General features: G+C 48.7%; 6 protein-coding genes across 6 annotated transcripts; 2 read left to right on the top strand and 4 right to left on the bottom strand.

Moving 5' to 3' along the window:
• Positions 1 to 1,098: 1,098 nt before the first annotated feature.
• Positions 1,099 to 2,724, bottom strand: K444DRAFT_591416 (uncharacterized protein). Its single transcript, XM_024878191.1, has 4 exons — positions 2,486 to 2,724; positions 2,267 to 2,434; positions 1,862 to 2,215; positions 1,099 to 1,816 (listed from the first exon to the last, which is right to left on the bottom strand). The coding sequence occupies exons 1-4, from the start codon at positions 2,639 to 2,641 to the stop codon at positions 1,346 to 1,348; spliced, it is 1,149 nt and encodes a 382-aa protein (XP_024736142.1). The 5' UTR covers positions 2,642 to 2,724; the 3' UTR covers positions 1,099 to 1,345.
• Positions 2,725 to 4,161: 1,437 nt separating this feature from the next.
• On the top strand, positions 4,162 to 5,349 carry K444DRAFT_614032 (uncharacterized protein). Its single transcript, XM_024880464.1, has 3 exons — positions 4,162 to 4,332; positions 4,391 to 4,666; positions 4,720 to 5,349. The coding sequence occupies exons 1-3, from the start codon at positions 4,171 to 4,173 to the stop codon at positions 5,050 to 5,052; spliced, it is 771 nt and encodes a 256-aa protein (XP_024736143.1). The 5' UTR covers positions 4,162 to 4,170; the 3' UTR covers positions 5,053 to 5,349.
• Positions 5,350 to 5,792: 443 nt separating this feature from the next.
• K444DRAFT_664358 (uncharacterized protein) lies at positions 5,793 to 6,836 on the top strand (the record flags this gene model as incomplete). Its single annotated transcript, XM_024886945.1, has 1 exon — positions 5,793 to 6,836. One exon carries the CDS (start codon positions 5,793 to 5,795, stop codon positions 6,834 to 6,836), a length of 1,044 nt encoding a protein of 347 aa, XP_024736144.1.
• Positions 6,837 to 6,994: 158 nt separating this feature from the next.
• On the bottom strand, positions 6,995 to 8,286 carry K444DRAFT_614034 (uncharacterized protein). The gene has a single exon (XM_024880465.1). The coding sequence runs from the start codon at positions 8,217 to 8,219 to the stop codon at positions 7,305 to 7,307; it is 915 nt and encodes a 304-aa protein (XP_024736145.1). The 5' UTR covers positions 8,220 to 8,286; the 3' UTR covers positions 6,995 to 7,304.
• A 616-nt stretch (positions 8,287 to 8,902) lies between these two features.
• Positions 8,903 to 9,562, bottom strand: K444DRAFT_664360 (uncharacterized protein; the record flags this gene model as incomplete). Its single annotated transcript, XM_024886946.1, has 1 exon — positions 8,903 to 9,562. One exon carries the CDS (start codon positions 9,560 to 9,562, stop codon positions 8,987 to 8,989), a length of 576 nt encoding a protein of 191 aa, XP_024736146.1. The 3' UTR covers positions 8,903 to 8,986.
• A 949-nt stretch (positions 9,563 to 10,511) lies between these two features.
• On the bottom strand, positions 10,512 to 14,402 carry K444DRAFT_591425 (P-loop containing nucleoside triphosphate hydrolase protein). The gene is made up of 6 exons (XM_024878192.1): positions 14,266 to 14,402; positions 14,192 to 14,212; positions 13,184 to 14,139; positions 11,599 to 13,104; positions 11,231 to 11,553; positions 10,512 to 11,181 (listed from the first exon to the last, which is right to left on the bottom strand). Exons 1-6 carry the CDS (start codon positions 14,326 to 14,328, stop codon positions 10,799 to 10,801), a joined length of 3,252 nt encoding a protein of 1,083 aa, XP_024736147.1. The 5' UTR covers positions 14,329 to 14,402; the 3' UTR covers positions 10,512 to 10,798.
• Positions 14,403 to 14,415: the final 13 nt, after the last annotated feature.

Below are 14,415 nucleotides of genomic sequence, written 5' to 3' on the forward strand. Positions count from 1 at the left end.
GGAAATGAATACAGGCGTCGAAAAGTGGCTGAATACACCAATTCTCTTAACAAAAGTTTTGTGTTGGTGCCTTTTCTTCTTCTTGATTTTGTGTTATGAGAAAAGAGGAGATGGGCTGATGATGGACAAGGAAAGTGATCCTTATTTCGATGTTCCATGCTGAAGCCGGACGATGTAAAATCGCAGCTCTGCCCCAATGATACAGAACACCCACTCCAAATTATGCCAGGCGGGACCGGACTAGCCAGACATTACCGACGTGGCGACAAGCAATATTTCCCCCACCCCCACCAAGGACTGTACTTGTGTAAGGCGCTCAGCAAGATCATCCCCCTGCGCGGAAATCAACACGAAGAAAGAGAAGACAAGCTTTTGCGACTTCAAGCGAGCTCGTTCAAGCTTAGAAGCTTAAAAGTATCTAAATATTTGAAACAAAACCACCAATTTAGCACTGCATGAGTCAAGATTATCGAATTAATCTAGGAATCGAACCTATAACCTGGTGAAGTTTTAAGCTCCCAGACTCTAGAGGATAGGTATTTGTCTACAGTGATTGCGCTAATACTTGCGTACGGTAATTCTCCCACATAGTTTTTTGTTGTTTCACATCAGCTGAACCACGTATGGCAACTTCAGATTCACATCATGCTGATCACTGCAGGCCCTGTTGTTAGGTACCACAACAGGATGGGGTCAATACCCACCACCGAAACTACTTTGTAGCCGAGGCGACTGCATTATGTAGTAGTTTCGGCAAGGAATTTTTGTAAAACTAAGCTATTCGATAGCTTCGCGCTGTATGCTAAAGGCTACGCTTCCTATCACCGCCAACTGAGCAAGCCAATTTAACAGATACTATTCCTTACCTAACCTGCCTATTTTCAATGTGTCTAATTATACTTCACTTTGGTGTCAAACAGTGCTGAAATAACCTTCATCTAAAGGCATAATGGGTGGGATTGACTTCCCACACGCATTGATGTTGATATTTGGTCCCAAATGGCCTCGAACCCCTATCATTGAGCCAAGCACAAATATTTTGTATCTGAGCAGGTAGAAAGGCCGAATATTCTTCACTAGTATTGATTCAATTTAGCTGGCATTTGGCTAGCTACGGTTCTCTTCCGCTTTCTATGCTATCCCAAGAGAGCGTGGGCGCGCTGTCTACTGGCTGCGGCAATCGCTTTGCTCAACGCCATGGAGAGAATGCAGCCCCCTTGAGTCCATCGCAAAAGCCATCCAGATCTTTGCCACTTTCTTAGTCCAACAGCGAATCGCAATTCTTACTGCGAAATATCTTACACCAAATTCCACACATATGTATCTCTAGGAGAAGGATCCAGCATCAAAATTGCATGACCACATCCGCCACTCTAAAGTCCACGCTTTCCTCCATCACAGCAACTCCACCGTTGACTTCCAGGGGCGCACTGCCAAATACACCGTTATCTAACTCGAGTTCTTCCATTGGCGTAAACGGTGCACCAGTCATGGCAATCTCCTCTTGTGTCTGTTCTGGCAATGGAACCATGTGCACTTCTGCCTGCGAGCTAACTCCGATTCGACGCGGTCGCGCGTGACGCAGAGGAGGTTGACGGAGCGCAAATTCGCGGAATACAGCATTGGCCTCAGGGCCGTATTCTGGGAGATTGGGAACATCTGGGCTTAGTGCAGATGAGGGAAGCGGGGGCAGTGGCTTCGAGCGGTATGGTAGTTCTGTGTTGTTTATGATTCCGAGACCGAGGATTGAATTGTTCTCTGCTGGACTGGATACGCGTGGGATATGGAACGTGGTACTGCACGGTAGTGGCGGGCGCTGGAATCATTAAAATTATGACATGAATGTACGGATTTGACTTACTGGAGGCGGGTTCTTTCTCAATCCGAGATTCTTGACATGCTCGACTAACGCCACGGGACGCTTCCGGGTTAAGTTGAAACCGAAACCAGTGATTGCGGTTGGAGGAATGTCGTTGTTTGCAATACCGTTGAGGCTGAGGTAGCTCCGAATCTCACAAGTTGGACGACAGGAGTGGCACACTTTGAATTGACATTCGCCTCCCCTAAGAGGTAACCAGGGCTTTGACGACTTTTCTGGGGTGACCGACGTGATGATATCTGGGTTCGGGAAGAGAGGGTTGATGAGGAGCGGAAAGAGCGTATGGGGTATTTGAAGGGGATGAGGATCGGATCGAGGGGAAGCTAAATCATTGGCCTTCTTCTATATCAGTCTTGAGTTTTCCATCAATCATTGAAGGCTACTCACATGGGCTCTCTGCTTGAGTATGGTTTGTAACTGCTCGATTGAGTATGACTCAAGCGCCTCGTCACTGTTTTCATCGAAGAAGCTCATGCTAGAAAGCCGTGCAGCCGGACCTCTCGGTCTTGGGGAAGTTGGCCGCTCAAAGATGCCGCAAAGCTTGTCAAGCTTTTCCTGCTTGCGTTCAGTCATTGAATTCATGAAATGGCATGTGGTAGCACTAACCCGTTCCATATCTTCTTCCAGGAGCAGCTCTCGGTCTTGCGTGCATCTGTAAACCCAGCCCATCGATCCGATTCGGAGGCAGATAGAGCAGCGGTATTCGGAAGTGTATAGACGCGTCATTGTGAGATGAGTACATTGTCCATTGCCAAATCTCATGCTATGGCGCGGGATGTGGGTAGGGCTTGCAGTAAAGGTGGGCACTGTGGTTCGTTGCGGTGTTGTCGGATTTGAATTGGTGGAAGATGGTGGCAGTTGGCTGTCGTCAGCGGATTGGGTCTGGGGCTCCGCCATCATTTCTTCATCGCAGAAGTGATCAAGTTCTGTGTGGCTGCTGCAGTTGAGGTTGAAATTGTCGAGGATGGATGAAGACTCGCGTTGAATTCGCTTGGAGGAGTATTTACCACAACCAAATATCGGCAAGTTTGAACACCCCTAAGTCGCTTGAACATTCAAAATTAAAATGCAGCTGGGCTTGTATTCACTAGAAGAAGCCCCAAATTTCAAGGGGAACAAAAGGAAGGAAAGGGATGAAACCGCCTGCCAGGCTTTAGGTAGATCATTTCGAAATGGACCACGCCTGGCGATTTCTTAAGCCGGACAATCAGGCAACTAAGAATCTCAATGTACAGCTTCTGTATGAGACAATAAGGGTTTGTGGGCCTGCTAAATTCCAGGAAAACTGAATGACTTTTCGGTTCTTGAGTAGGTAAAAGAATTCCACTTGAAGTTACAAGAATAGTGCATGCAGTCACTCAGTCAACAAGGCAAATAAACTTAAAGAAGATTGTAGACAGATTAAGTGGGACATCGAGAGAGTTTCTTTGATATTACCTCAATACCCTGGGATCCACCAAAGTTGATACCACGAAATAACTCTGCGTATTTTTTCTTACATGTGCGAAAAGTCATGGGTTTCAAGGCTCCCAAAGGTCTAGAATTGTCACACGGGCACGGGAAGTAAAGGCAGAGAGGAGATGTCCGATTGTTCCAAGGTCTTCTGGTACATCAATACCGCGCCATTATCGACCCAAAAGAGAAAGCCATGTTTATTGCGACTGAGGAGTGTACATTCTATGTTTCGTGAGCTCTGAATTCGCTAGAGCAGAGGAGAAACTTCGAAAGGAGCAGTCGTGCTCAGAGATGGAGGTACTGATTGATAGGACCTAAGGCATATGTGACAATATTGATAAATTCTCTGAGGATCGTCCCATGTTTTCGCTGTGTTGTTGGGATCGAAATGGTTGAGATTCTCATCCCCAGTTTCGACTGGGCGTTATCTTGTTCTTGTTGTCGTCTCGACGAACGATCTCGCGTCGGCCACAACTTCCCGACCCCTGTTCATAGCGCTTAGCTCTCTTCAGCACCCCAGCTCTTCACACCTCATCCACCTTTCTCTGGTCACTGTTGCTTTTTGATCACAACAACAGCTCACGCGCAATTGCTATCAGCTTTGTCGCCAGTGTGTTCATTACCAAGGGTCAGAAGGTTGGTCTTCCCCGTCCAGCACAAGCCATGCGCACCCTGAGACTCTGTGTCGCGCAACCTCGGCTTCCCCATGAATGTAAACATGGGGGAGCTGAGCTCTGCCGGCCAAGCCAACAATCCAACAGTATCGCATTGGAGATTTTTGCTGATCATCAATCGCACATAGATACCCCGTAGCTTTTCCCATACCCGCCGTCACGATGTCAGTCAAATTTGAGAAGGATACCATTCAGCAGACCGGTGGAGTGGCCGGCTCACAGGGAATCGGCATGATGAGAGGAGGCAAACACGAATTAGCAGATGAGATCGGGGTAGCTTTGACCGGAGGGAAAGGAAACGTTGGCCAACCCGGTTACTTGGCGGTACCTGATGGATCATTGTTTTAGAGATGAAGGGGAAGATGCTGACACCTCCATGCAGGCCTACCTCAAGCAGCTTCAGACGAATCCTCTACGAACTAAGATGCTCACATCGGGTACCCTTTCAGCTCTGCAAGAAATTCTTGCCTCTTGGATTGCTAAGGACCGAGCGAAGAATGGCACCTACTTTACAGCACGAGTTCCCAAGATGGCTGTGTATGGAGCTTTTATCAGCGCACCTTTAGGCCATGTCCTTATCAGCATACTTCAAAAGGTGTTTGCGGGCCGCACAAGTTTGAAGGCGAAGATCTTGCAGATTATTGCCAGCAACTTAATTGTACGTTTATCCTGGTTCTCAAGCCAGGAATACTTCTAACAAAATGATTACAGATCGCTCCTATTCAGAACAGTGTCTACCTGGTTTCAATGGCCATCATCGCTGGTGCTAAGACAATTCATCAAGTCCATGCGACCTGGAAAGCCGGTTTCATGCCTGTCATGAAGGTCAGCTGGGTCACTTCCCCATTGGCCCTCGCCTTCGCACAGAAATTCCTTCCCGAGCATACATGGGTTCCCTTCTTCAACGTCATTGCATTCTTCATTGGCACATACGTCAATTCTGTCACAAAGAAGAAGCGTCTTGCTGCACTCCGAAAGCGGTATCAGGATGAAAACAGAGGTGCTGGCAGACCTGATGAGGGGTATGGTGGTCCAAAATACTAGTCTCGAGAAAAGATTGGACTCGTTAACGCCTTGCCCACGTCAATTTCCGTGTGTATTCCACGCCTCTTTCAGATCCTAGTCGATTTTCCGTTCTACAGATCGATCTTTTGCCATCGCCCGAAAATGATTGGTTGAAGGGACATCCCACCTGCATGTAGATTTTTCACGAGAGTTGGTTTGCTTGGTGGCAGCAACCATACACGAAGGGAAGCATTGCCTCGATTTTCCGTATCTTTTGGTGTTAATCGGCTGCTGATTTGTCACATATGGAATTGATTGGCGTTATGTTTGCCCTGGTACCTATCCATGTGACCTTTGTGAGACTTCTTCTCCTCCCGCTGGTTTGCCCCCTCCACTCTTAAATCTACACGTTCCCCTTCTACATGGCCAACGGGATTCAAGTCACACTCATGTACTTTGCCAACGGGACCAGGTGTGACGTAACCTATTATCGGCATTACAGCAGTGGTGTATTTGTTGGAGTTACGCTGGGCCCAGCTTGATATGCACATAAAGATAGGTTCATTTGCACCCCCCCCACACCCCCTCCGGATCGCCCACTTTCCACCTTTTTAGTATCACGTGTGGGATTTCCCCGTGTTTCCTTAGGGTTGCATTCATAATATCTCTTCTATCCAAGAACTTTTGAAAGCTGTTCCGATATTTCTGAGCAGATGCAGGGAATACTTCAACACCGCGGCTTGTACAACAGAGATCCACGATTAGGATTCTCGCCTTTCATGTCACCACTCGGTGGTGGCCGCGATATGTTAGATCCTCTCGCGAGGTTAGGACGCGGCTCTCCATACGGTATAATGAGGGGAGGGGGTCTGGGGGCAGGAGGTCTGGGGGCAGGAGGCCTAGGGGTAGGTGTGGGTGTAGGAGGTATGAGGGCCGGCATTTTGGGCGGTGGGCCTTTAGGGGTTCGGGGTCGAGGTCTTCATCCTGGCGCTTTCTATGGCAACCGGGGCGCTTTGGGTGTAGACGTTCGCGGTGATCCGTTAAGCCAAGCACTTCAACTCGGACGCTATCCGAGAGGCCTCGAGCATTCCCTTGGTCGACATGGCGGTCATGATGCTTTGGCTCTGTTGCCTTATGAGCGTTACCGGGCAGGAGGGGGGTGGCCACATGGATCTGACTGCGATACAGGTTGGCGAGAGCGACTCTTCCATGATCGCGAAGGCCATCACGGCCATGGCTGTGGATGTCGGCGTTCTTGTGGGGAAAGCTCAAACTCGAACTCAAAGAGCAATTTCGACTTCAAGACCAAAGACGTAACGATACGAGGCAAAGCCAGGGCGGTCAGAGCAAGCTATCTGGCTGAGGCGGCAAAGTTCGAGGGGGATGTGACCAAGTACATGGAGAAGAAGAGTCAAGAAGAGGTTCCGGATCGGGTCATCGATATGCTGATATCTTACATCAATCGGGAGGAATATTCGAACAACAGCGTATTTGATGAAGTCACTCTGAACATTTTGGCTTCCAATGTCGGCGCCAAATCCGCGGTCGACTATTCGCTAGCTCGACTTAAGGATAGCACTGGCGACCTCGATGCTGACGAACTCAGCCTTATTATCGCGTTGATTTTGCTGTCCGGCAAGGTAGACGACGGTTTGAGAAAGTGGTTGGCGAATTATCTCAAGGATGGAGATCGTATCTCATACTTGGACAGATCGCATTCGTTCCAGGAGGTGCTTGACGAGAAACCAGAACTCTACCCCGAAATCCAGCGACTCCTTGGGTTACGGGTTGATCGAGATCCGAGTCTTCTTAGAATCTTGTGATCGTGTCATGGTTGTCTACGGTCTTTCAGGGCCAGAAAACTCGACAATTCCATACGTTTGGCAGAATTTTCTGCAAGTTGTCCATTTGTTCCTTTACATAGTCGAGCAAGCCTTCATGTATTTTCTTGTCTCAGCGAAGCCTGCTTGGGATTATTGGAGGATAAAAGAATTGTCATTACTCGTATGAATACTCATGACCTGGGTGGATATCTGGATACCTCATTCATCAAATAATTGGATCTATAGCTTCGCTACGGGTATAATAAAATAAGCCTGTTCACGCCAACCATGCCCAAGAAATCGGAGTCAAACTCCGAGAAGTTGGGACCTTGTATTACCACTAGGTAACGGAGAAGTGAGTAAGTACCTTATACAGATTGTTCTGGGAAATCTGGGACATTGTCTCGGGAGAAGTTCATGACACCGCCCGGAATAGGGAAAAGCTTCTTCCCCAACACCTACAACTCTCTACACCTGCCCAGTAGTTCTCCATAGCTCTCGAAAACCCGCCACCCCAGCTACACTTCCCAATACGCCAATCCAAAAGTCACTTGCAAATCCCTCTTCTAAACTCCAGTGCAGCGTAAGCGGTGCCCATACCGCATTCACAACCATCTCCCTCCTCCACTTAGCCGTCCACTTACTCTCTTCATCACTCCCTGGATGAGCCTTTCCTTTCAAGACTCGTAACCTGGCCTCCCTCCACAACCTTACAAAATCCAATCCTACATGCAGCATCCAGAACCTAGAACTCCATATCCAAGCCCTTCCCTGCTTCTCCTTGCCCCAGCCTAGCACACCTTTACTCGCCAAATACGCTCCATTCTCCAAATACTGAAAAGCGATGTTGGATGCTACTTGCGTATACACTATCCTCCGAACAAGGATATCTGTAGGTGGAGAATTATAGACTCGTTTCCCCCAGTTGTAAATCGAGAGGAGGCCCCAGAGCCGTACAAAGATTCGGAAGTCAGAGATAAGCTCGCTGAGCGCTTTAAGCCGCCCCGAAGTGATGAGTAGGCATGAAGGCGGTAGGGACGAGGTGTCGATTATCACTGTTGTGTTTGGTGGGAGGGCAATGGCTTGCGAGATGAGCCGGCGGGCTGCGGCGTCGATTCGATGGAGGGAGAGGGAGGAGAGTAGGGAGGAGCTGAGGAGGCTAGTGTAGCAGAGGGTTAGGAGGAAGGTGTCGGTCCCTGAAGGAGTGGAGAGGACGCGTGAGACATGGGATAGTGTGGCGTCGGTTTTGGAGAGGTATAAAGGCAGCCAGCTTCGAAGAGTTTGAAGGGAGGGAATTGGATTTAATGGTGGGGTTGGCATTGGGATTGGGATGGCCTTTTCGGGGGCGGTGCCCGGTGGCGGGAGGTCTTGGGTTTCGGACATTGTTATGTATGTTATATCCTAGAGCTTGAAGAAGCTTTGAAGGCCGAAAGCGAAGGTTGAGAAAAATAATAAGTTATATAAAAATATCGTGGTGTTGATACCGTGGCAGACGCGACGAATGCCGAGGTCCGGAGCGCTGACTAAGGCACTTTTTGCCTTGACGTCTCTCCTTCATGTGAGAGCTTCGTACCTTGCAAAGTGACCATCTCAGAAAGCAGAATTCCGTTCTTGGGTCGTCAGGGAATCCAATGTGCCAGAATGCTTGCCAAAGCTGAGATAAGCCTTCCCCCTATCCCGTATTCTCTCTGTGCAACGAAATGACTCTTTCCTCCGTATCCTTATTCCAATAGTCCCGAGTACGAGAATTTGAATTTTGCTTGCCGCCATGCTCTTAAAACTCCCTAAACCCATTATACCAGCTACTCCTGGTACAATCAAATAAGCAAATGTTACAATCCATCTTCTAGTCATCGCAAAATCAATAACACAACGTGCGCATTCTCCCCCACCGTCAAAATCGGACTTCACAAGCTGTGTCACATTATACAACTTTTCGTTGATACATTCAAAACCATGAAGCCTTAATTGTTCTAGTTGGACTTGGAAGAGAGAGTAGGGGCAATAGGGCATCGAGGACTGACGTCTGTATTGTACATTGCATATGCTGAACCCTTCGAAGTCCCCCAAACCCCATTTCCGCCTTCCACTTCTGACATCTACAATGCTCGGCGTGTTCTTCTGCGCTCCCCTCCCTCACCCCCTTTCCATTACTCCTTGATCCTCGGCCCATCCCTCCTCTCCACACTCCGCCCCTCCTCCTTGCCGCTCTCCCTATTCTCAAACATCCCAAACAAATACACCAAGCTCCAAGCCAGCGCCACCTCACACACTATAATCCCCACCCGTTGAACCACCCTCCCTCCACCACTCTCCCTCACCATTTCATGAATCCCACCCGACGCCCCCGTAATTTGTGACATCACTGATGCTTGAATTGTCGTAGTCACCGTCGGCTGCACCATCTCCACAGCCTCCACCTTCGACTTCCCCAGATATCCCAGCGATGCCATCACAACCAACACAATTGCCAACGCTAGAGCTAAGATCAGTACGATAAGGAGCGCTATGAAGACTTTTGGGACCCAAGTTTTCAAGGTGGTGGCTTGTTGATGGGAATTGGGGTTGTGCAAGATGATAGGTGTTTCGCGTGAGATTGTTATGTCAGTGAGGGACTCGGGGCCGAGATCGGGGGATGACATGATGGTTTCGGGGAGGGAGAAGGTTGTTAAGGTCGAGTTTCTGATTGTCTTCTTTGCTTCTTCTTGAGTATCTGGATTTTGCATTTCGTGGATTTTGTGTTCGTTGAGGAGGGAAGAGGGAAGAGGGAAGAGGAGGAAGTTCACGGGGAGAGGAGATTTATTGGATTCTGAGGGGCGGATTCACGGCAGTGATTCAGAGAGTGATTGGTTGCCCCTGCCAAGTGCGTCTATCCCGAAGTCATTCTCTCTGTCCGCACTGGTACATTCACGTCTCCTTCCCAGTTATTGTCCCATCTCTCCCCAGGACATCCAGCTATCCTTCTCCACCATTGTCCCAGCTACAACAAGAACATTCATCCCGTCCCGTACCCTAAATAATCCCCTTCCATCTCAATCCCCCAATAACCAGAAAAATGACAACAAAAAATGTTGCCCAGAACAGAGGGCGGAGGCAAGAGCCGCTGAGAAGGCAGTCGCCCACGCAGCCACCCTGGTTGGAGGGACTTGGTGGGTTGTTGTGGACGGGGAGGCTTAAGGTGGAGTTGGCTTCGGCGTGTTGTTGATCCATCGTACCCGAGGTTCGTGGTACAATGAGGAGAAGGAGGTGGTGGTCGTTGACTGTATGAAGTGGTGGTACAATTGGTATTTGTAGTGAGTGCGTTTGTCCTTGACCGCAGTGGTACAATGTGAGATTACGGAGGTTGCTTGGAGGAGTGTCGTTGTTCTACGCTGGTTCGTACAATGAAAATTGTCTCTGCGGCTGGTGCTTTGTGGCTCAACCTGCGGCTTGGACTAGCGACTAAGCAAATTTCACACCTCACCAAGATCTGTATGTCACATTATACAGAGGTCACAGAGGTGCAATGAAAGATAGAAACTGAGCTGATTGTTCTACTTGAACCTGGGTGATTCTAAAAGGGGAACCAGAGTAAACAAAAGGGGGGCGGACACGAGATTAAGCGATCACATGACTGATACGGCCGCTTTGGGAACCATCTCTGATTGCTCTAAACAAGACGGCAGAGTGAGATTGAGCTATCTTGATTGTTCTAGCTGATATGGGGATAATGAGGAAAGAAGCACGTCCGATGTTCTGGATTGAGGTAGTACACTGAGAAGTCAATCGTTTCGAATGTTTGTTTCCAACTGAGCTAGGACGATGAACGGAGAACCACAAAAAAGGTTCAGATTCAGGGCAAAAGACCAAGAAAACAACATGCTGATTGCCCTGGACTGAGATGAAACACTGAGAACCAGAGTCAAGATTATTGTTCTGCATAAGCTGGTAGAACAAGGTTAAAACGACCAACCTAAATTCAACTACCTCTTCAAAGTCTTCTGCTTCTCCGCATCCTTCACTAACTTTCTCCCACTAACCATCAACCCCTTTCTCTTCCTTACACCATCCATATACCTCTTCGCCACATTCTCCTTATCCGCCAGCTCGCCCAGATCCTCCAAATCATCCTCCGTAAACGGCACCCAGAACGGATCTTCATCCAATATATCGAAACCTTGGAAAATCAATTGTGGAGAGGCTGCGCCAGATGTGCGTTTGCGAATCTCGTCGCTGAAGCCGAAGGACTCGGCGACGGGAAGGAGAGAGAGGATGGTGAAGAAGGGCGTGCCTTCTTTCATGGCTTCGGAGAGGACGCGCCCGCGGCGGCGGGTGATTACGTCGTAAACTCTGCCTAGGACTTCGGCTGTGGAGAGTGTTAGAAAAGAATGTGTGAATGGAGGAGACGGGCTTACTGCTTGCTTGGATTTCGCAGGAGTACATAGCGAGTAACAAGCGAGGACTCCAGTCCAAGAACCCTTGTCGAATAGCTTGCTGAACAGTCTTGATCACTTCTCCAGTGAGTCTTCCCAGCTTGTCTCGCGCAGAAGATTCGTCATCAGTGGAAGGTGTCAGAGTGACTTCTTCGAGGAAGACGGCGATTCCTTGGACTGGTTCGTTGCACAGGGGTCCTTGGGCTGTGGCAAGCTGGAAGGCGTAGCTGATCTTGTCAGAGAAGTCGCGAGCCTGTAGTGTATCTCCAACTGTTTGCTCTTTCTCCTCTGCTGAATCTCGCAGGCTACAAAATTTAATAGAAGTCCGAGATTGGAAAATGGTAACCTACAATCGGCCACATATGCAATCATTTGTCGTGTCTATCAGGACATTTGCTCCAGTTCTCCGAGGTCCAAACGCCGTGATCTGTTCCACTGCATTTGCCCAAATCTCTCTCGGGCCCTTAACCCTTTCAAAGGTGGCCTGTAGTTGCTTTTTGAACTCTGCGAGCGACAAGACGTTCGAGTTGTCTACTAAATCATCCTCATCGACGTCTTGGTGCTCGCTGGAATCCTGAGAATTCTTTTTCTCTGTCCGCTTTTCCGCGGCCTGTCTATCAGAATAAAGTCTCTTGATAGCAGTTACATTCTTCCCCAAGAATTCTGTCACTTCAGCTGGCAGAGGTCGGACGCGAAGTCGAAGGGAAACTTGTTTCGAAGTGGTTGTTGCAATCACCGTACCTCTGCCGAGCTCCTTATTTGCAGGTGGCTTCATTTCTTCTGCTCGAACTATTGTCTCCCGGTATGGAACAATCGGTTCACCAGCCTGGATTTCGCATCTGGCGAATCGTTCTCGTAGATCAGTTAAGCATCGCTCCAAATGCAACTCACCAGCTGTCAGCAGAACGTGCTCGCCACTTTCGAACTGCTCGTACTCAGCACATGGATCGCTCTGGACGAGCAGCTTGAGGCCGCGGATCATCTTGTCGAGATCTGCAGGGTTAACTGGTTCTAGGGCCACTCGCACAATAGGTTTGGAAGCCATGTTGATACCTGCAAGATTGACGCTGCCTTCGAGCTGGCTACAAATTGTCCCTGATTTGAGAATGTGGCCTTCCAGTCCAGCAACCCCAAAGACAACACCTGCAGGTACAGATGTAAGTGGCTCAAGACCACGACCCATGAGTAGATACAGAGCTGTAACAGTAACTTTCTGCGGCTCCGGGCTATTATGAGGATGTGTCGGTGAAAACTTTGGAGGAAGAACATAAACAGAATCCCCAACGGAAAGAGTGCCTGAATAAATGCGAGTGAACCCAATAAGATGCTCACGGTCGAGTTCCTTCTCCTCGACTTTGATATCTTCAACATTTGTGCTGCCAAGTGCATCTGTAATGCTATCGATAGGATCTTCGGCAGTGCCATTTTCTAAAGCTTGAGCTCTTGCAATTTCTGCTCTTTTTCGGTGACCCATCTCTCTCGCTTCCTCTGGACTTAAAGTGCCTCCTCGGCGTTTGTTTTCCGGAAGCTCGCTCTCGGGGATGGACACCATCTTGCTGACGTACGCCACCACTGGATCGTTCTCCGAGCTCTTGGATTTGATCATAGCTTCTCGGAGGATAGGATCCACGTCAGTAAAGCCAGGGGATTCATCGATGAGAGCTGGTAGTCGTCCCTCTTGAGCAACGGGTGGTGAGGGTAGAGATTCTATAACAGAGACGAGCAGTGCTGTTGATAGAGGTAGCCATGCGCTAAAGAGAGTGGTGAGTATCGCTCGAGGATCCCGTGAACGTGTTATGTGAAGTGGTAGAGTAATATTCAAGGATTTCGTAATCTTCTCGGTCATTGCTGGATCACTAAATGAAGGAAGTCAGAACTTGATATGATTGCATTTTAGTTATAAACATGAGTGGGATGAGAGAGAAATCCACGCACCCCTTCCCCTTATCGCCACCAGTAGTTGCTTGATATACTGCCCAAATCTGGTCAAGCACAAGCTGAACGAACATCGGTTTTAGTGCTCGGCCTTTCAAGTGCTTCTGTGCTAAAACCTTCTTGGTCTTGGGGTCTAAGTAGAAGTCTCCCCAGAGGACCTTTTCCATGGCCGTACGCTTGATGCCCAATTTCTTCTCGTAAAGACTGGCGAACTGTCTAACTGTAAAAGCCCACCCATCGATGGCACTACTGAATATAACATTGTTCTTTTCAGGAGCAAAGTAGAGGTCTTCATCATCCTTCCCCTCAAACTCTTGGTTGCTAGGTGTAATGTTTTCGGTATCGACAGAGCCGTTAGTGCCAGTAACATTTTCTTCGTCTAATTTTTCTTTTTCTTTGGCAGCGGCGGCAATTCTTTCGTCGACTCTCTCTCGCCAGTTGAGATCCTCTTCCATTCGCTCTCCTTGAAAAAAACTCCCAAGCACTGCGTTCACTTGTTCGAGTATTTTGGTCAAGTGTGTATAGGCCTCTCCGGGTGTCATTTGCAGCTCCGTGATGAGCCTATCCATTTTATTGATTACCAATAATGGTTTCATATGTTCAACCCAAGTCTGCCGAAGTACAGTCACGGTCTGACTGCAGACACCTTCGACAGCATCCACTAAGACAACTGCACCATCACAGAGACGGGAAGCAGTCGAGACTTCGCTGCTGAAGTCGATGTGCCCAGGCGAGTCTATCAAATTTATGAGATATTCGTTCTGTTCGGGTGCTGCATCTGGCGCAGATCTTCGCAACATGGAAAAGTATAGGGAGATGGCGGAAGACTCCATGGTGATCCCCCGAATCTGTTCATCTGGCCGAGAATCGAGGTATCTGATCTTGCCTGCGAGCTTGGGAGAAATGATGCCGTTCGTGGCAATAAGAGCGTCGGTGAGGGAAGTCTTTCCATGATCCTGTTGATGGGATTAGTCCTGTGAGAAGATGCGAGTTTGGAAAGGCCCGTACAACGTGGGCTAATATGCAAATCTCGAGGCCATGTCAGCGGTGATATCAAAATTGCCCCTCCATGGACAACTTACATTTCTGATGCCTTCTGGATTTCGCTGCAAAGCGACCAGCTTCTCTGGGTTGACGACAGGCATTTTGGAGATTATGCTTCATGTTATTTTTCAAATAGAGCGGAAAGGGCTCGTTGCCAGATGGACAGAGATTGTTGTGAAGTTTCCAAT

Source organism: Hyaloscypha bicolor (assembly GCF_002865645.1).
Source record: "Hyaloscypha bicolor E unplaced genomic scaffold K444scaffold_87, whole genome shotgun sequence".
In the NCBI taxonomy this organism is placed as follows: Eukaryota; Fungi; Ascomycota; class Leotiomycetes; order Helotiales; family Hyaloscyphaceae; genus Hyaloscypha; species Hyaloscypha bicolor.

Bases quoted from the DNA above. Each gene is read 5' to 3' on its own strand.
- K444DRAFT_591416 (XM_024878191.1), bottom strand. From the start codon at position 2,641: ATGAGATTTGGCAATGGACAATGTACTCATCTCACAATGACGCGTCTA. The intron at 2,435-2,485 runs GTTAGTGCTACC...GAACGCAAGCAG, and splicing joins TGGAAGAAGATATGGAACGG to GAAAAGCTTGACAAGCTTTG. The intron at 1,817-1,861 runs GTAAGTCAAATC...TAATGATTCCAG, and splicing joins TGAGAAAGAACCCGCCTCCA to CGCCCGCCACTACCGTGCAG.
- K444DRAFT_614032 (XM_024880464.1), top strand. From the start codon at position 4,171: ATGTCAGTCAAATTTGAGAAGGATACCATTCAGCAGACCGGTGGAGTG. The intron at 4,333-4,390 runs GTACCTGATGGA...ACCTCCATGCAG, and splicing joins GCCAACCCGGTTACTTGGCG to GCCTACCTCAAGCAGCTTCA. The intron at 4,667-4,719 runs GTACGTTTATCC...AAATGATTACAG, and splicing joins TTATTGCCAGCAACTTAATT to ATCGCTCCTATTCAGAACAG.
- K444DRAFT_614034 (XM_024880465.1), bottom strand. From the start codon at position 8,219: ATGTCCGAAACCCAAGACCTCCCGCCACCGGGCACCGCCCCCGAAAAG.
- K444DRAFT_591425 (XM_024878192.1), bottom strand. From the start codon at position 14,328: ATGCCTGTCGTCAACCCAGAGAAGCTGGTCGCTTTGCAGCGAAATCCA. The intron at 14,140-14,191 runs GTACGGGCCTTT...TCCCATCAACAG, and splicing joins TTTGCATATTAGCCCACGTT to GATCATGGAAAGACTTCCCT. The intron at 11,182-11,230 runs GTAAGCCCGTCT...CACTCTCCACAG, and splicing joins CTGCGAAATCCAAGCAAGCA to CCGAAGTCCTAGGCAGAGTT.